This window comes from Myotis nattereri, assembly GCF_964212035.1.
Source record: "Myotis nattereri genome assembly, chromosome: 1".
NCBI lineage: Eukaryota > Metazoa > Chordata > Mammalia > Chiroptera > Vespertilionidae > Myotis > Myotis nattereri.
Window position 1 is genome coordinate 179603306 of NC_138075.1, and position 20996 is coordinate 179624301.

General features: G+C 38.0%; 1 protein-coding gene across 2 annotated transcripts in view; it reads left to right on the top strand.

Moving 5' to 3' along the window:
- ANTXR2 (ANTXR cell adhesion molecule 2) overlaps nt 1–20996 on the top strand; it is a 138887-nt gene that overhangs the window by 39058 nt on the left and 78833 nt on the right. For both annotated transcript variants that reach the window (XM_081099790.1, XM_081099789.1), the window contains exons 11-12: nt 9544–9622; nt 19457–19552. In XM_081099790.1, the coding sequence (XP_080955916.1) occupies nt 9544–9622; nt 19457–19552 (175 nt within the window). The remainder of the gene's footprint in view (nt 1–9543; nt 9623–19456; nt 19553–20996) is intronic.

Genomic DNA, 20996 nt, shown 5'->3' on the forward strand with positions numbered 1-20996 from the left:
CTTGGGAATTCATTCTCAGGAATTTATGTAGAACAGGTGGCCTAGATTAAAGCCTTGGCAAGATTCTTGGCCAAGCCGAATCCACAAACCAGCAGAACATGCACAAAGGCAACAGTTCTGGTGAGAAATGATGAGTTACTCCTGTCGGGTACAGGATTCCGGAGTTGGTCAGTTTAGGAGCCAAGGGCCTTCTGTCTTTGAAAGTATGAAACCAGGTCTGTGCCAACTCAATACTGCTGCTCTAGGAAGCAATGACAGCTACAGATAATAGAAACACAGCACAAGAAAAAAACCCTGTTTATATTTTATTGAGTAACAAGGAGCTCAGAATAGTCTGTTGTATTTATTTGCCTCTTGCCAAGCCCAGAGCTGCCTCGGGAGAGGATGCCGACCGACCTTGTCCAGAGTGCCTCTTTTGCAAAGTGGAAGGCTGTAGTGACAGGTGTTTCTTCTGTTCTTTTTTGCGGTGACCTACCTCTTCCAGAAACCAAGGGAAAGAAGCTGACAAACTGCTGAGAACGTCTGTGTACAGTTCAAGAGCATGGTGATTTCTGCGCTGCTCTTTGTGTTCAGACACACCGAGTTTACCATATATGTCAGGTTTCCTCTTGGCTGCCTGGCCTGACAATTAAGCTGATTGTAGACAGATGATTCAATATGAATTGAGCACACTCTGTATGCCATGCATACGCCCTGGAGAAACTCTCATCCCTCTGGACAGTGCAGGGCCCTTGACTCGCCTGAACCAAATGACCATCAGTACATTTTCTAATCTGTGCTTTCTGTGTGGGAATCCCTTCTCCCTCTTGCTAGGAGAATGGATGCAGCACCCCCAGATATTAGCCAGTGTGCCCTCTGAAAGGTTTTCAATTTGTCATTTGCCGAGAATAACTGAGGAATAATATTTTATCTTTTAATTCTAAGAGGAAAACTAGGTTTGGGGTTTCTTTCTTGTGTTGTGTTTCGGTGATCTTGGATTTTTAATAGTACAGTAGTGTCTACTTAAGGAAGACACCTTACTTTCTTCTCCAAAGTAATTATAAAATGCAATATGCCTGGTCTGTCCCAGACACTGAATGTGCTTTCTTTAGAATTTGCCTTTGGGCATAGTCTCCTTTTGAAGAGACTACCATAGAGACTGCTGATAGTCTTCTGTGGCTTGTAGATAGGCTACATTCAGGAGATGTGACTTTTAGAGATCATATAGAGCGTAATAAATATCAGACATGACATCCTCCGTTTGGCTTATGACACTAATATTTCACCTACAAGCAAACTGAGATTGTTTGGGGAAGGAGCTTAGTCTAAAGTAATTACTTTTGATCTTTTTATTTTTTGAAATCAAGTACATTATGCCACTGAGGCAAAACTTGAGAAGATTTTGTTAGTGTATGAGGTATTTAGGGACATCATTATTTTTTCTACTAAGTATGTTGCAAGTAATTTGGAGCTTTCCTTTGCCTTGACTTTTCTTCAGATGCTTTTGTAGCTCTCTTCTGAGATTGGATTAAAATCAACACAGCCGAAACACTTTAGCCTTGTAAGGTGACGGATGCTTAATATGCTTGCTTAATTATCTTTTGGCTAAGGTTTCAAACCCATTAAGTAGCTAGTTAGTCTATATTTCAAATGAACACATCTGGCCCAGCAACGAATGAAGGTTTTTCCTGTGTGAGAGTGACAGATGTGACGATGGTTCCCCCTGTTCCCTCACTTAAATAATTAACAACAGGCTGGTGAAGTAGCCTTAGACAGACAGTCTCAAAGCCAGATGTGTAGTCTTAGAGCTGGATCCATGGGCATGTGCCTCATCTCATTAGCCTACTCTAACAGTTCCTTTCTCATCTTTATGTTATATTTCCTGAATTACATTTGTTTGAGGATTATTTCTTGAAAACCCAGGGCTCATGAATTTTGGGTTGAAAGAGGGTTAACATGAAATTGTTGACTTGGAGATGAGAACAAAGGATGTAGCAGAGTAGTTAGGACATAGATTTGCATTCGGAAATTGATATGGAGTAAACAAAAGTTAAAACCACCTGGGCAACTCTTATGCAGGTATATCACCAGTTAGCCTTGTTGAAGTGGTTCTTCGAAGTACTTTCTTTGAGAAAAATCTTTCATTAAATTTCTTTATTTGATAGAGATTTTTAGACTAAGTTGAACAAATTCTTAATATTTAAACAGAAGGTATGTAACGGTGGTAGTAGTGAGGTTGTTCTTTTCGATTTCTTTCATTGGACACAGTTTAATTTTAAAATGTCACACAATTAAACAAATTGTCTTACCAAGAAAACACAGTAGATAGTTTGGAAGCTTTTTTCTGCTAATGGATCATTTGCACCAAACTGTCTTAAGTTTGAATGGAAAGGACTCTGTGAAGGCCTTTGAATCCTCCCCATTCCAGGGCAGGCGCCTCGTGGTATACAGTGCAGGTGTTAGCCGTATTTTCAGGATGGGTTTATTCTCTGACCCTTGTTTAGTGAGACATCAGCAATAACACAGCTGCTCTGCAATAGTTGAGATCTCAAACCTGTAATTTGGCAAGAAGAACAGAGCAAATTGGGTAAATATACATAAACACATTGTGAAGAAAGAAAAACAGAACAGAATGAACTGGAGCCTTATCCTACAGTTTGTTTGATAGAGATTATTTAAGGAGGCATATGGTATAGTTAAATGTGCTTTCAAAAATGTTGGCCAGAATCGTCTGGCAAATATGAAATAAATATCTAAGTCAGATGAAACTGATAGTATTAGTTCTCTTAAAAGGCACTGTGGGAAGACACTTGACAGAGTGTTTTTAGTAAGAAGTGGAGGAATATCAGCGAATGTGGAAAATTTTAATCATCTGGTGCTGATGGGTCATTGAGATGAATGGTGCGGTAGACTTGGGATTAGTGCCTGAGTTGATAATAGAATCTTTTTTAAATTTTCCTCCACATTGTTATGTTTCTAATATAATCCATTTTCCTGGAATAAATTGATTAATTTCATTACTCTTTCTTGGTTGGACAAATTCTGCCTTTAACCTAGCTTCTTACATGAACACTTCTTTTCAATATACATATGTATGTACACTTATACAATCTCTCATTCCATTGTCTCAGTAGGCGGTGATACAGTCACAACTTAATTCTTCTGTTTTCCCTGATAAATGAGACTTTTATTTACTTGTTTTTATCATGGATACCAGGACGTTCTTTATGTCTTTATTTTGGATATAAACATTGATGCATTAAGGCTGAGGACACTCTCTGTTTCTCTATTTCAGTACCTGCCCTTCAGTGGTGGAACTTTTATCTTTCCTTTCACACGGTGTATTGCTTTCTGATTACATATAAAAATGTGAGAAGTTTACCTAATCTGCATTTTATTTCTACTTTAAAATATTATGTTCTGTTCTGGAAATTGTCTTTTAAGAGGGTTAACAATTAATTTAAGCCAATCTATGGGTGGCCAACAAGATGTTGCCGAGTATGGAAATATTAAATAGGATGCACTTTACAATTTTGGCAGAGTTGGATTCAGGAGTGACACATCAGCTCTGTGCAAACATCAGGTCTGGTCTGTCATGTAAGAGATAGATTTTACTTATTCTTTATTGCCCCAAGTAAAGGAGAGAGAAAGAGTAGAAGGTAAAAGGAGGCACATTTCAGTTCAATATTGGGAAATCTTTCTAACAATTAGAATTATTTAGAGAGTGCTTGGTAACTAAAAGTGTTCAAAGAGGGGCAGCTATGTGATGAGGTAGAAGATATCCTTAAATATGTATGTAAAACCCTTATTATCTGCTTCTAAGTTTTATATTATTGAAGCTTCTGCTATTACTAAGACACTTGACATTTTTAGATGAAAGGCACTAAAAATTGAGTGATTATTTCTAAGTGCCTTTTTTGTATTTTATTAAAATATACAAATCAGTTAAAAAAGAGGTTATTTTCAGTGTAATACTGAAAACATTTACTATACAACATAGCTGTTATGTGCTGTACATCTCTGAATATAGCTTTGTTTTTCTTCTGAAATCTAGCAATCTTCCTGACTGTAATCTTTGTTTTAGTTATACATATATTTTGAGATATCTCAAAAATAAATTACTTTACTTAAGAATCTTTTAACCATATTGAAGAAAATATTTTAGACAAAACATTAATTTATATAAATTCATAACTAGAAGTGAATTCTTCAAAGTATTCACAAATATGAAACTTCATTTTTCAACTTGTAATCTTTATTATGCATAAAACTAACTTTTAAAAAGCTCTGCAGAATATTTAATAGTAGCACTTAATTTCAAAATACCTTAAGTCACCTTAATTTTAATAACTTTCTGAGTAGTTGCCAGTTTAATTTTCAGTATGTGCAAATTGGAGGTAAATTATTTATTACTTCCAGCAAATGTCTTTCACAATTTTATTTAATTTTTTCACCATTTTTAATGGATCATAAAATGGCAGTCTTTTATTGGATATGCATAAAGTCAGTAGCAATTGAATACCTTGCAGATAGGTTACTATAGATTGAAATGTCAATCATATTTCATGGAGTATGAAATTTCTCAGATCAGAGTAGCTCTGACATATGGCACTGAATTATTCCCCTGTTTTGGAACTGTCATACATCTTTAAAAATTAAATAAAAGCACTTTGACCATTAGGCCTTCTTAAATTTTATTTAATGAATTATATATCACAATACTATTTAATATTTTCTCAAATGGAATAAATTTAGTTTTATCACAATTAATTGAGTACCAATTGATATTAAAATGCACTTCAAACAATCTTTTTGTTATGTTAGATTGTTTGGGCTTCTTCTATCCATCTACTTGGGGAAACATTTTTTAAATATGGAGCAAAGAGTGGAAGCAATTCTAAACAATGTAGAACCAATTTATAGAAAAGGAACTTGAAAGAGCTGGTAGTTCTCAGCCTATCTCCCCAGACCACCATGTGTTATCTGTACTATGGGCCAGTCCTGTCTCAGAAGGTTCTTCCTTATATTTCATGAACTTCACTTTCTCACCTGCAGGGCTGTTTCTTCTTAGATGTGACCTCAGGCTCTTCTTCTTGCAGTCCTTTAACGCTCACTTTTCACCATGATTGCATTTCTGATCCACAAATACATCTTCTCTGCTTCCTTTTCTTGCTGATGAGCTTCAAATCTCAAGACAAGATCTTTTCCTTAGCGTAAAACCCACTATTCAAATGTCCACTATCCAGATGTCTACTAACTCACTTATATTTCCCATAGTCACCTTACTCTTGAAGTTCCCAAGTTAAACTCATGTTTTTCTGTTCAAACCTGCTTCTTTTCCTATGTTTTCTGTGTAGGTTTATCCACCCACTTGTATAAGATGGAACCTATGAAGTCATCTTTATTCCTTCTTCCTCACCTACAGCCAATAAGTGTTCAAGTCCGTTTATTCTAAGTCCTAAGTATCTCTCAGTTTTTATTTTAATACCACCCTCGTTGCCACTATTTTCAGTTCTACTTTGATTCTTATGTGAAACACAGTAAGAACCTCTTAACTGGTCTTTCTACTGTAGAAATTTACTCTTCCAAGCCATGCTCTATACTGCAACAAGAGTGATATTTGTAAAACACAATTTTGACCGTATTTCTACCTAGTTTAAAAACTCTTAAGACTAATTCCACATGTCTAAAGATGGCATCCTGGATTTTCCCCCCTATTCCCCTTTAGCCTGAAGGCATATATTCTCACTCTCACGCTCTGGGTTGCTGTATATTTAATGGCTTTCAGTTCCTTGACTCTTCTTTGTCTTTCTTGCCTTCCAGCCTGTCAAATAGTGCTCCATCTTCTTGAATCCCCTTCTAATCTCTTTTCCTAACTTCTGATCATTCTTTAGGATTCATCTTAGAGGTGAATTCCTGCAGGAAACCTTTGTTGATGCCCATGGCAAGGCTGAATCAGTTGTGTCTCCCACCTCATTCTCTGGAACGCCTGTGCATATATCTATTTTAGTTAATATCACACTCATATTGTCATTGCTTATATGACTTTCTTTCAATTACATTGTAATGCTGTGTGTGTGTTTTCTTTATTGGTTACTGCAGCCCTACTACCAAGCACAGCCTAGGTTGGCCTATTGCAGGTAATTTATGAATATATATTTAATTAACTAGTAATAGAATGATTGAGTGGTTGATTAAATAAGCTTATTGGAAAATATTCATAAACTAATTGGGAATGCAGTTTTAGGTTTAACACACAGCTCAACATTTCTACTGTTGCCCCACCCTGTGCGTAATTAGTAAAAATGACATAGCTTTAATATATTTTTGTTTGTAATAAAAGCTCTATAACTGAGAGTATGGGTTTACTGTCTTGATTATATAGAAGTTATATAGCAATAAGAATGAGAAATCCATATATACTAACAGAAGTAACATGAAAAATTACAGAAAACTTTAAACACATATACTGGAGCCTTGGGGTGAAGAAAATCAAGGTATTGAGCTTGGTTAGAGGGTAAGATGGTTTTATCAATGAGTGTAGTAAGCAAATAGCATAGTTTTAGACAAAGGTCTTTTCCCAGCAAGCATGTGTGTGTGTGTGTGTGTGTGTGTTCACAAATAAATATCTCAGCATGTAGTAAATGTTATTATAGTTATACATAAGAAATATGTGAATATAGTGAAAAATTAAAGAAGTGATACTAAGCCAGCCGTGGGCAAACTATGGCCCGCGGGCCAGATCTGGCCCATTTGAAATGAATAAAACTAAAAAAAAAAAAAAGACCGTACCCTTTTATGTAATGATGTTTACTTTGAATTTATATTAGTTCACACAAACACTCCATCCATGCTTTTGTTCCGGCCCTCCGGTCCAGTTTAAGAACCCATTGTGGCCCTTGAGTCAAAAAGTTTGCCCACCCCTGTACTAAGCCCTTGTCTGTGAGAGAGATTTAAATATAAAACCCTAAAATATTTACCGAGGATTAAGGTAGTTTGTGGTAGAAGTGACTACAGAGTCAGAGAAGTCCAATATTTGGGCAAGTTACCTTTTAAGCTTCAGGTTACTTATTTGGAAAATTGAGATAATACTACTTCCTACCTCATTGGCTTACTGTGAGAATTAAATGAGAAGGTAAATTTAATATGGCTTATAGTTAGAATTGATAAATGCCATAATCATTAATACTGCTGTTGACAGCAATGCTTTGATCAAGAAGGTGAGGATTATATTTTTTCAATTGAGTCCACATGTCAAAAGATTCACCAGGTAGCTTTCCATGTATGCGGAGTCTTTTTTTCTTTAACCCTCATCCGAGGAAATGCTTATTGATTTTAGAGGGCAGCGGGGGGGGGGGGGGGGGGGGGAGGGGGAGAGAGAGAGAGAGAGAGAGAGAGAGAGAGAGAGAGAGAGAGATGAGGGAGAACATTGATTGGTCACCTCCTATACATGCCCAGACCAGGAGTCTAACTGGAAAGCTTTTGGTGTACAGGACTATGTCCCAACCCACTGGGCAACACCAGCCAGGCCTCCAGGTCTGTGGAGTCTTAGATCAGTTTTATTTGACAGCAGCCACATTATACTAGACTGAGTTTTGGAGGATAATGTGTAGTTATTTTGGTTGCCTACAAAATCTCATCAGCATGCATCCCTACCATAGGAAAGAGTGAGCTTTCTTGTAAAACAAAAACTGTTCTATGGATCCCTTGAAAACTGAATCAATAAGATTACCTGCAATAATCATACCTTATTTTAAATCAAATAATCTTCCCCCAAACTAAAGCCATGTCATGTCACGTGCTTCCTGGTACGTGCTTTAAAGTAGAGGAATTAGGAACTAGGAAATATTATTTTTGAATTCAACTGTGCTAGTCTTCAACAAAATAAAACATGGCATTCAGTTTTGCAGAATAAGCCATTAGGTTTAAGTTTTCTTTTTTAAGTAAGCCACTTGGCATTCTACGTTGGAATAGTTCAGAAGTTCACTTAAGTTGATATAAACACCCTAAGTTCTCATTCTCTTGTGGATTTAACTAAGCTTTGTTTTAAACACAAAATGTTTTGGAGAGAATATTTTACAAGAAATATTATTAATAGGAGTATTCCTGAATTTTGAAGAAGTTTGCTAGTAGTCACTTTCCTGGTGGTTCTCTCTCTGTACAAATCCATACTAAGTTCACATTGAGAAAAGAAACACATTAGGAACTTTTATTTCATCAAGCATGTGTAGTTTGATGGAAAGAGTTCAAAATTTGTTAAAGTCCTAGTTTTACCACTTTCGGCAAGGTAATGAACATTTCTGGGCCTCATGTACCCCATCTGTAAACTGTGGAACTACTTCTTATTGAAGAGTTATTGTAAGGATTAAATGAGGTAATGTTTGTAAAATGTCCATGATAGCATCTGGCACATAGCAGGCACTAAATAATACCTCTCATCTCTCTTCTCCGGCATCTTTATTCTGTTTAATCCTACCTCTCCTTAACTAACATATATGGCACTCGATTCAAGGTGTAGAGAAGAAATCTTTTAAATCTAGCAAAATTCTACTAATTCAGAGTAATTAAGGCATAGTTTCTGGCTATTACTTTTTGGAATATCTTATGAGGATTGGAGCATAGCACTTTATAGGAGCCAGATTAACAAAATGTTACCTCGTACATTTGCTTTAATGAATCTTGTGATGATAGTAATATTTAGAAATGGGGAAAATAAGCTAAATGGGAATTAAGGGTATTTTATCTCTTTTTAGATTTTTTGAACCTGAAAAAAATCTCATAATTTTTACAGATTAAGGAATTTTTTTCTAATTTATTTAAACCACAGTAGTTTCTCCTTATCCATGGGGAATACATTCCAAGATTCCCAGTGGATGCCTAAAACCAGGGATAGTACCAAAACCTATATATAATCTGTTTTTCCTGTATATACATACCTTTCACTTAAAGGGAGCACTTTACCACTTCTCTTTTGGAATATCTGAAACACTACTTTTGCACTTTGGGGCCATTATTATATAAAGTAAGGGTTACTTGAACACAAGCACTGAGATACATTGATAGTCAATCTGATAATGGAGAGGGCTAAGTGTCTAAAGGGCGGAGAGCATTTACAGCATGGATTAGCTGGGCAGAAGGATGACAGAGCAGGATGGTGAGAAATTCATCATGCTACTCAAAACAACATACAATTTAAAATTTAACAAATTTTTTTTTTATTTCTGGAATTCTCCATTTAATATTTTCAGACCACAGTTGACTATAGACTTATCTAAGTAAAAATTCAGATAAGGAGAGGATTATTGTAAAAAATAACAGGGATTTCTGAATGTTTCTGCTTATGTTAATACTTTTAGGAACAATTAGATCACTTACAGAATTTGCCTCTGGCTAGTCCAGTAGGAACTGGCACTAAGAAAGAAAAAAGCTGGAATTGGTGATTAAAGCATGGACTTTTAAAGTAGACTTTCCGGTCAGTTTTGAATTATGTGAGGAAATAAAAATATCCCATACTATTCTAGTTTTAAATTTATTTTTAATTTTTGTTTCTTCATTTTATTTCAGAACTCTTGATGTTTCAGTGAGCTTTAACGGAGGAAAATCTGTTATCTCGAGCTCATTAGTAGTCACAGCCACAGAATGTGTAAGTACAAAGTTTGCATAAAGTTGCCTTTTAAAAATAGTTCTATCCAGAAGTAACTTCCGGGTCCTCAGTGTTGATCATACTATAGTAAAGAAGGTATATGTAATAAATGAGATCATTACAAGGAAAAATTTGTATAGAGTTTAAGCTATTTTTTTCCCTGTGGCTGTGTTGAAAGGGAATTTTCAGATAGTATATATTCTATTTTGATATTTATAAAATTCAAGTCATTTAAAATAAAAATAAGCTATGAGAATGATTTCCAAATGAAGCATTTCTTCTTGAAATATTAAACACATGAACAGAATGCTTTTTTGTAATGAAGGTTGCATTATAGCATCTATGACATTTATCCTGTTCTCGAAATTATTTGTGCATCTTAATGAATGAGCTATTGTTTTATCCATTTAACTGTTGGCGCTTTCTCATATGATTAAGGAATTTGATTTTGATAGCTTGATAGTATCTCAGTTTGAAGCTATATTTTAGTTGAGATGCTGATTTATATTACCTAAGATGCAATGTTTTGAAATGTAAGCTCCCTTGATAAGATAGTGTTTTCTTTGTAGTTAAAGTTTGAGGTTTATGGAAAATTTTGATATTAGATTGTTGTGCATGAAAACAGAACACAAAAATGGACTGATCACATGGCTATTATTTTTACAAGTATATTTTCTTCCTAAAAACATGTAAATAAAAGCAAAAGGGAAAACAAGCATGCATATGGGCCCTTGGTCGCTATGAATACCCTAAGGATAGCTCTATCGGTACCTGTTTCTATTTTGAAAATAGCTAGTTTTAGTCCCCTTTTTACCTATAATTCATGTTGTAATTTGTAGGTTTGGTGGATGTTGCAATCTGTTAAGTTTTCTGTTCCCTCCGGATGTGGTTGAGATCACAAACACTTGTGGTATAGCTCACTGTTAAGCTCACTGAAATGACATTCTTTCTCCATCCTTCTTCCTATTCTGCACCTCCAGCCCTCTTTTTTCACCTCTTTTCACACAAGCAGGAAAACAAATCTTTTCTGTATCCTGTAACCAGCATGATTGCAGTGTGCATAGATGCTGAGGCTAAATGACTCATCTGGCATTTATAAGTTAGATGCCTTAAGGCAGTCTTTCTACATCTTGCTAGTTCTCAGGAAAACATAATGTGACTTAAAGTGGTTTAAGAGTGAGGTGAAAAAGAAAGAGTGAGGTGATTTCAGAAAAAGGGATATCAGTTGTGTCATAGATGGAGAGTGAAGGGACAAGCTGTAATATTAAATAAAGGATCAAAGCAATTTTCATGGAAAAGAGAGTTGAGAAAATACTTAAGGAAGGTGAGGGAGGGAGCCCTGAAAATCACTCAAGGGAGGAGTGTTTCATGCAGAGGGAGCAGCTGAACAAAGCCTGCAGTGGGACTGGGTCTGGCTCTGGCAAGTTAAAGAAGAGCCAGGTGGTTAGTTTTCTGGAGGGGAGGCAGTTGCGGGAAGCAGGAGTCTTGAGATGAGTAGGCGGGAGTGGAGGAAAGGAGACAGGTTTTGTAAGTCATTGTAAAGACTTGAGTTTTTCTGCCGAGTGAAACAGGGGGCCTTGAAAGGTGACTTTTATGACAATGTTTTAAAAGGATCATTCCAGCTCTTACGTAAAAATATACTTTGCAGGGAGAGTCCAAAGTGGAAACATGGAGACCGATTCTGTGGCTGTTTCCGTAATTCAATTCTAGGCAAAGAGAGTGTGGCTACACTATGGAGATAGCCATGGAGATGGTGAGAAGTTGTTGGATTGAGTTTAAATATATTTTTAAAGATGGTACCCATGGAATGGACAGATTAGATGTGGGTGTGAGAGAAAGACATTAAGAATAGTTTCAAGCTTTTTCATCTCTGCAACTAGGGTGAGTTGTCTTCAGGTTGAGTAATTTTTGCAAGAGGACAGTGGGTAATATTATGAAAAATACCTGGGCATTGTATTTAAGTGAGATCCAGTCTTCCCGGCATATTCAGATGTGATAATTAGGTGAGAAGCACTTAGTGATGTTACTCATTATAAGGTGATACTTTGGGTTTTACAGGCATTTGAAAACCAAACAGAAGAAACACCATTACTTTAGCAACGATTAGTTCTTGTGGCAACCCCACAGATACAGAAGCCTCTCTCTGCGCTCCAAGAACAACATCCGGGCTTAATCCTGTTAAGGCACTCATGTCACTGAACTGTCATTTCCTGTTGACGTCCGGCCTTTCTCAGCGGTCTTGAGATGTTGATGGCAGGGCTTGTGCCTTGCTTGTTGCCCCCTCCCTTGCACAGGACTCATTCACCAAAATTATTCGTTCAATGAATGAATGAAAGTAGCTGTATATCTAGATTAAATGTGGGAAATCTAAGGTTTAGATGAAAGAGATTTAAGACTAGAGCCTGTGGAGGGTATTTGGGCAGTCATTTCTTTTCTATCTCAGAAGGCCTCCTAACTGTGTCTCTGTTTGAAAAAATACAGTTAAGGGTGTCTTGACCTCTCACTTCCCCCCTATCCTCCTGGGAACCACTGCTCTTCTTCTGAATCACTTGGAATGATAATACCAAGAATGCGTTTTCTGACCATGTATTAAAAGCAAGACACTGTGCTCAGCACTATATATGAGTTAATCCCTTTATGACTTCATGTGATACTCAAAATTCAAGAAGAGGCGATTGGTTATTACTTTAATTCTACCGATGAGAAAACTGAGGAACAGAGAGCCGCCTTCCGCTGTTAGTGCACATTTATGTAAACATGTTAGAAGGTACTTTTCCTGTTAGGTGGACCCGACCCTCAGCAGGGGCACATGGTTTGATGCGCAGAACATGTGCTGATTTCAGCCCCCACTGTGCCGAGAGAGGGCGGACTTGGGACCTAGAGGCTCTGGAGGTTAAATTACTTGTTCAGTTTCCCAATTGAGTAAAGGCTAGAAGTGAGACTTGAACCCAAGTCTGTCTTGCTCTCAGGCTGGACACCTGCACAACCTGCCATTTATAGCCAGGCCCCAAATGGATTTTTATAAAACAGGTTGGTAATGTGTGTGTGTGCATGTGCGTGTGCGTGTGCGTGTGCGTGTGTGTGTGTAAAAAGTCAGGTAGTGCCCTAACCGGTTTGGTTCAGTGGCTAGAGCGTCGGCCTGCAGACTGAAGGGTCCCAGGTTCGATTCCAGTCAAGGGCATATACCTTGGTTGTGGGCACATCCCCAGTAGGGGGTGCGCAGGAGGCAGCTGATCGATGTTTCTCTCTCATTGATATTTCTAACTCTCTATCTCTCTTCCTTCCTTTCTGTAAAAAATCAATAAAAATATATATTAAAAAAAAGTCAGGTAGTTAGCATTTCAGGCTTTGGGGCTGTACTGTTTTTGTCACTTCTACCGAACTCTGCCCTGTTGTGCAAAAGCGGCTATAGACTTCTATAAACAAATGGGCACTGCTGTGTTCAACACAAATATGCACATTGAAATTTGAATTTCATGAAACACTCTTCTTTTGATTTTTTCAGCTATGTAATCATGTAAAAAATTTTCTTAGTTTGTCAGAGATCTTATGAAATAGATGTGTTGATTTAACCTTTGGGCCACAGTTTGCTAATTCCTAATATGGAATATTCCAAAAGAATCCAGTAAATGAAATTATCACCTACTCCACGATTCCCCCTACCCCAACTCTAAAGTCATGGAAACAAAATTGTGGAGACCATTTCCCCCTTTCTGTGTCTGTTTTATTTTTAATAAGGTTGCTGTGATTATTTTCTAGATAGATTAAAACTATTCATGGAATTTGGAAATTTTTGACTGATTCCTCTTTCCCATAGTTATTTTGGAAGTGTGGTAGTGACTCTGGTTTGTTTTTATATTTCTGTGATTCTCTTAGCTAGAATTTCAGTTATATTTGGCAAAGTTTTTGACTGTACATTACAACTTGCTTTTAATGAAGTAAAGGAAATTAGATGCAGAGAAAGTTAAAAAACGTAATGTATCGAGGATGACAAGAAAATCTATTTCTTCTACCCTAAGATCAAGTTCAATATCCTGATATAGCTCTAGTTAACCAGTAAAAGAATTTTGGCTTCATGGCCTTGACCAATATCTGGGTACTAAGTTGCTGACTGGACTGCTCAGTTAACTTGTATACCCTAATCTTTTTAGATATCTGAAAATGCTACTGTTCAAAACTATAGTTAGAAAGAATTGTTCTAACAAATGGCCAATTGAAAGGTCATTCAACAAATGACCAATTCCTTCTGTAATAAAAGGAATTACTACTTTTTAGAAATTTGTGTTTCCTATCTCCTCTTCAGCTTTTTCAGGTGCTAGCAGGTCCCTCAAACTCTGTGCTTTAGCCAAAGTTGTCTTTTTCTTGTTTTTGCAAAAATCCATTAATTCTGCTTCCACTCCCTCCCTGGGCTTTCTTATGATCCTCAAGGAGGTCCTCTCAGAACCTTAGGCCAGGTTAGCTCGCAGTTTGACATGTTTCTGTCGTAGTTTCCTTATATACTCACATTTGTAATGATTTTTTCAAGGTCTGTCTCTCTAACTAACTGTGGGCTTCGTGAAGACTTGTCTAACTTTGTAACTTTGGTGCCTGTTTAACCATGTGCCATTGAAACAGAAGCATGCCCGACCAGAAGTGAGAGGCATTTAGGTTCTGCGTACGATACAAATCTGTGTTATCATATCTAGTTCCCTTTGACTCTAAGGCTTCAGTTTGCAGCATGTTATCTGCTCATAGGAATGAAGTCTATGTATTTGACCTCTCCTTAATTTGTTTATAAAGTATGTGAACAATGAAATGACTTCCCTTTCATGATTGAAGTCTTTTATGCACTGACAGTGGCTCTGGGGAATCAAAACAAAGGAACTGGGAACTTCTGAACTTGTATACAGCTAACTGAGCCAATGTCTGGGACCAGGCATCCAGAGCTGGGTTTCATACATTTACAGCAAGTCCCGGTTGTCTGAAATTCTGTGCTTCCTCTGACCCATGTTCTATCATGCTTAGCTTAAATATGAAAAAAGAATAGGTCTGCAGGTCTTTAGAAGGTGTGTATTTTTGTTTTAATTTAGTGTAGACAAATCTTTGGAATCAGTTGAGATGATACTGTCATACTAAATGTATATTGCATCTAGACATGCATAGTGTTTTGTCAATTGTTCCTTATAGGGACATTTATTTTTAGGGAAAATCAAGAATTTAATTGCCTATCATGCCCAGCCCATCTACTTCCGATTCTGTCAGCATCATTTTCTGAATTTCCTACTCATAACACATTCATAGAAAAAAACTAACCACTAAACTTTTAGCAGGTCCATACCCCCTGGTTGCATATCCTTATTTCTGAACACAAGGTTTGAATTCTAAGAAAGGAAGCCAGATGTTCAGAGAACCCTTTTGAAAGCTATATAGCACAGCCAATGAGCAACTTCCGTGAGTGCTACGGCTAGTCCCTTGTGCAGGAGAGGTCTCATGCCAGACTCATCCCATACACGAGCAGTCCCAGGCTGGATGTACCTTATACAAGCCCTTAGATGTGAAGGTGGGATCATGGATTTATACATTTGACAGCATTTCTTCCATAGGATACCCCAGTTTTTATGTATTTCTTTGACATTGTTTTTCTGTTTGCTTAGATTTTAAAGCTGAGCATAATCAAATCTGTGAAGAGTTGCATGATTGTTCATGACTGTTTAGAATTCTGTGTTTAAAGATGCACTTTGAGTATTTTCCTAAGTAGCCTGATGTATATTTGAATTATTTTCTATAACGTACTTATCTCCCTCCTACCCCACCCCCCGCCACACACCTCTTTCTATGTGAAGATTCTTATTTAGATATTTAGGATACATCAATGGCCAAATGTGGAGCTTATATTTTCATTCTCCCTAACTCTAGATGAATAAATTGCTAGATGCATAGATGCCTTTTTACTAGTGGCCCGGTGCACAAAATTCGTGCATGGGGGGTGTCCCTCAGCCTGCACCCTCTCCAATCTGGGACCCCTCGGGGGATGTCCCTCTTGCAATCAGGGACTGCTGGCTCCTAACCGCTCACCTGCCTGCCTGCCTGCCTGATTGCCCCTAACACTCTGCCTGCCAGCCTGCTCGCTCCCAACTGCCCCCCCCCCCGCCAGTCTTCTCACCCCTAACTGCCCCCCCCCTTGGCGGCCTGCTCACCCCCAACTGCCCCCACCCTGCCAGCCTGATCCCCCCCAGCTGGTCCCCCCTCCTGGCCTGATTGCCCCTAATCCCCTCTGCCTTGGCTCTACCACCATGGCTTTGCCTGGAAGGTATCTAATTAGCATATTACCCTTTTCTTAGTATAGATAGAGGCCTGGTGCACGGGTGGGGGCTGGCTAGTCTGCCCTGATGGGGGTTCCGGATCAGGGTGGGGGTCCCCTTGTGGGGGTGGGGCCAGCCTGGGCAAGGGGCTGATGGCTGTTTGCAGGCTGGCCATACTGCCATTGGGGTTAGGGTCCCTGCTGGGGGGGCGTGACCTTTCTGGAGGGCTGAGGGCCATTTGGGGGTGGTTTGCAGGCCAGCCAAGCCCCCAGCTTTGTCTGGAAGGACGTCTGGAAGGTCTCCAGAAGATCTCCGGGTGTAATTGGCATTTCATTCTTTTATTAGTATAGATGCTAAATTATTTTTTATGGTAAATATCATGTAAGAACATTTTTGAGTGCCTTAAGAATGGTTTGATAGTAGATGGAAAAGCTCTGTGAAGATAGTGTGGGTGTGACGTTTTCTAGTTATTTTTGTTTTCTGAAAGAGAAATCAAATGAAATGATCAAGGATTCTAAGTGATACTTTGGTGGTGTCTGTTTTGGTTTATTTGTAACCTAATATTAGTTACAGAAGTAGCTCCCATGGTTAGTCCCTCTTCCATCCAGATAAAAAAATTAGAAAACAAATGACAGCTTTAAATGGTCATGTGTACTTGATTCTAAATCTTTTTATGAAAATTTCTGAAGTTAGTTAATGTTTTATGGTCTATGCTGCCCTGAGAACTATTTATTTTAAAAATTATTTTTAATTTTAGTTTACATTATACATTATTTTATATTAGTTTCAATATACAGCATAGTGATTAGAAATTTTCCAGGCAAATATTGAAAACCAAAGAAAATAATTCAAATATACATCAGGCTACTTAGGAAAATACTCAAAGTGCATCTTTATACACAGAATTCTAAACAATCATATTCTTTACAAAGTGTTCCCCCTGATTTTCCAGTACCCACCTGGTCCCATACATAATTATTACAATATTATTGACTGTATTCCCTATGTTGTATTTTACATCTCTGTGACTGTTTTATAGCTACCAATTTGTATTTCTGAACCCTTTCATGTTTTTCACCCAGCTCCCCTGAGAATTGTTTTAAAAGTTATTTTGTAATGGATTTATTGAAACTGAAAGCCTGCTAATAATAAATATCTTTGAAAATTGATTTGTTTTGGAACGGTTTCCAAGCCACTATCTAGAATCTCGTTTGCTTTGCATTTCTCTGTGATATGAACACATGATCAGGAAGTGACACATTTCAAGATTTTTCAGATTAACCGAGTAAAATACTAGCACTTCCTTGCTAATACTTTTGAAAACTACCTTTTCTTCTTTTTTCCAGTTATTTGCAAATAACTGTTTACATAAAGATTATTATCTCTTTTTGTGCATAGGTCACTATGTATTACTCTTCCAATTCCATTATAAAATGTTCTGATTAAGTGCTACTACCATTCTCGCTTAAACATCAGAAAGTCTCTATTTGATCAATGCTAACATTTTCCAAAGTGGATTCTAGGAATTCCTGGACCTGTAGGTTAGTGAAAATGTTATGAGAAAAAACAAAGGCTTCTGTGCTAATATTAAATTGGACTTTCTTTTTCTTCTACAAAACCAGAGCTTTAAACACGTTAATGAGCAAAGTAATTTTCTGAGAGATATAATAGTCTGACTTTTCCACAGAGTTTGTTGCTTCAGGAACAACTGGCTTTCTTATTTGATGGATTAGTATGATGGTCTAATTTTAAGCGAACTGTTTAATTTCTCTGGGCCTCTATTTTTCAGTATCTTTAATACAATGCCATTCTAAAACCCATACTGGTAGGTCCTCTGCCCCGCCCCCAACATCTCAATCTATCAGCTGTTGGGATCAATGTGGCTCTCACCCTGACTTCTGAGCTTCTACTGATTTGTTTGGAATGCCAGAAGATGTATCTCTGAAAATCTGCCTTATAAAGTGCCTTATAATGTTTTCATCCAGACAGTGCATTGATTTATTCTTTTTCTTCCCTGAGTTCTTTCCCTTAAAAAACAAAATGAAACATTATTACTGGGGATCCCACAGCGTGGGTTAGGTAGAGACACCTTGCCCCCTTGGGACCTTTAGCTTTACACTAAAAAATCAGTCAGCATTCTTCTCTGTGTTTGTGGATGTTGCAATCTTATTTCTTTGGAGGCCATTCTCTCAGGAAGTAACCTCTCATGGGGTAGCCACGGGTCAGTGGGCTGGACCTGGCCCTGCTTCCTAGAGGTCACAGCGAAGGTTTCCTGGGGTCGTGACTGCAGTTACGCTTGTGGGATGAACAGGTGGTCGCTAGAGGAAGGGGGTTAGAGGCAGAGCCCAGCGAAGGGCCTTTGGGCTGGAGGAACTCTACACTAGAAAGTAAAAGAACACTGCTGTGGCTTTTGTGGGGAGAGCATTCGAGCTGCCGTGAGAGATTGTCTGATACGTGAATGCACGAGATTGCATTCTTGCATTGGTGCATGTATACCATTTGTCAACAAGAACCTCTGTTGTTAACTTTTCACCTTGGTGATTTTGATATTCATCTCTTCTATCATTAAATATATAAAGTAAATAGTATTCCATCCTCAAAAAGTCAAGGGAAATTCTGCATAAATTCTGTCTAGAGGTAATCATGATTGTAACAGTCCTTTCCCAGAGACAAAAGATAAGGATCATAGGGACCATTCCTGTAACCCAAATACTGATTCTTTTTTACATTCCTTTACATTCTTTTTACATTCCTTTAAGGCATAATTTAAAACAATCTCTAGCATTTTGGAAGATTTTATATTTATTATTACTTGCCTTATAATAACATATATGAAATAGAATATAAAGCAATTTATATACTTTAAAGAATTTAAAGGAATAGAAATCTGGTTTGACATTATTATGCTTCCTTTATTGGTTTCTGGTGTTTCCTTAAAAAAAATGTGTATTGGGTATAGACATAAGAATCATTCATACCTATTGAGAATTTTTTTAATCCTCACCTGAGGATATGCTTTTATTGATTTTTAGAGAGAGGGGAAGGGAAAGATATTGAGAAACATCAATGTGAGGAATTTCTCTCCCTTCCTCTCTCTCTAAAAAAAGAGGGGAGGATGGACATTCACTAGAATTTTTCACACAAACAAAAATGCCACAACAAACAAAAAAGTATCAAAGGAGGAGACCTAAGGACAGTTACATGAAATCCATTGTTGGTAGATTAAGGGGGCAGGAGAAAGCAAAACAGGGACATCTCTGGGACAGGATAAAACAGAGACACAGGATAGTTAATAACAATAGACAGGCTCACTTCAGATAAAGGTTGGCCTTTGTCAAGGAAGGTGCAGTCCTCGGACGTGACTGCTGGCCTTGACCTGCTTTTGCTTAGGATTTTTATGTTCAGACCCTCCTGTGTGGTTATTCTCTGTCTCTTAGTTTGCAGGCTCACCACGCAGGCCTCCCCTGAGCTTAGTATGTGGCCCCCTTTCGTCCACAAGGACTTGACCATTAGCTTCGCTGACCATCTTGCTTTTGTTTTCTTCCTCCTCCAGTCTAATGGGATTGCAGCCATCATTGCCATTCTGGTGTTACTGCTGCTCTTGGGCATCGGTTTGATGTGGTGGTTTTGGCCTCTTTGCTGCAAAGTGGTGAGTAAGAAGGATTTTTAGCTACTCCTTATTTAACCCGTGAGATATAAATAAGACTTGGAATGTGAATCAACACTACATTGTTCACCAACAGCAAAGTTTCAATTAGCAAATTGAACTTCAATCATTTTTATCACTAATAAGTTCTAGGAAACATGCATGCCAATAAATATTTATTGTAAAACTTCATCTCAAAAATATTTCAAAATCAGGTGTGGAGGAAGAAGGGAAGAGGAAGGTAGAGGAGGTCATAGAGATAAAGGCTTTTGTACTAAGTACAAAAGAATTTCAAGTAAATTGCATGGTATTTTCTACTGGATTTATTGGAAGAAGTTGATCATCTGTCAGGTTTTTTTTTTTTAATATATCTTTATTGATTTTAGAGATGAAGAGAGAGGGAGAGAGAGGTAGAAACATCAAGGATGAGAGAAAATCACTGACTGGCTGCCTCCCACATGGCCCACACTGGGGATCAAGCCTATAACCCGGGCATGTGCCCTGAGTAGGAATCGAACTGTGACCTCCTGGTTCATAGGTTGATGCTCAACCACTGAGCCACGCAGGCTGGGTTGTCAGGTGTTTTTTTAAAGTGCATATTGAATCTTTCATTACCTCTTTGAAAGATCTACTATTTCAGAACCTCTCTGTTTGCTTCTCAGAAAAGCAGTTTAGAAATGTCATGTGCAAATGTTAGGGGAATGGTTAGATAGTCACTTTTGAGGTTATGCCAGTTGGTTTTTGTTTGTATCATGTTCCATGAGTGAGTAAAACCTCTGAGAGAATCTGGGAGTGAAATAGTTTTCTACTGCTGCTGTCTTAGGGTAACTTAGCTTAAAACAATGCATATTTGTTATCTAACCACGATCTAATCACAGATCCAGCACGGGTCTCTCTGGGCTAAAAGGTATCAGCATGGGTACATTCCTCCCTTAGTGCTCCAGAGGACAGTCTGTTCCCTTGCCTTTCCAGCTTCCAGACAACACCCACATTCATTGATTAGGGGTTGTTATGGGTTCACTCAGCGAGATAGACCACCAACTCAGAATTTAAATTTAAGAGCCTTTATTAAGCTGGCCAGCTGACTACAGTTACAGCACCCTGCCAAAGCAGAGGCCGAACTGCAGTGCCCACTTCCATGGCCAGCGACTACAGTTACAGCACCCTGCCGAAGCAGAGGCTGAACTGCAACCCAGACTACAGGAGTTACAGCGTTTTTATTTGCAAAAACCACATAGTTACAAAACCTTAGTTCCCAACACAGTACAGCATCATTACAGTGACTACCTTCCTATCTATGTGTTCTAGGAACAGAGAGTACAGAGTGCTGGGAAGGGGCCATGAGACCATATCTCAGGGCCTGGCCTGATGTCAGTACCTTCCTATCTATGTGTTTTAGGAACAGACAGCACAGCATGACCCGTCTGGCCAGAGTGCCAGATATGCA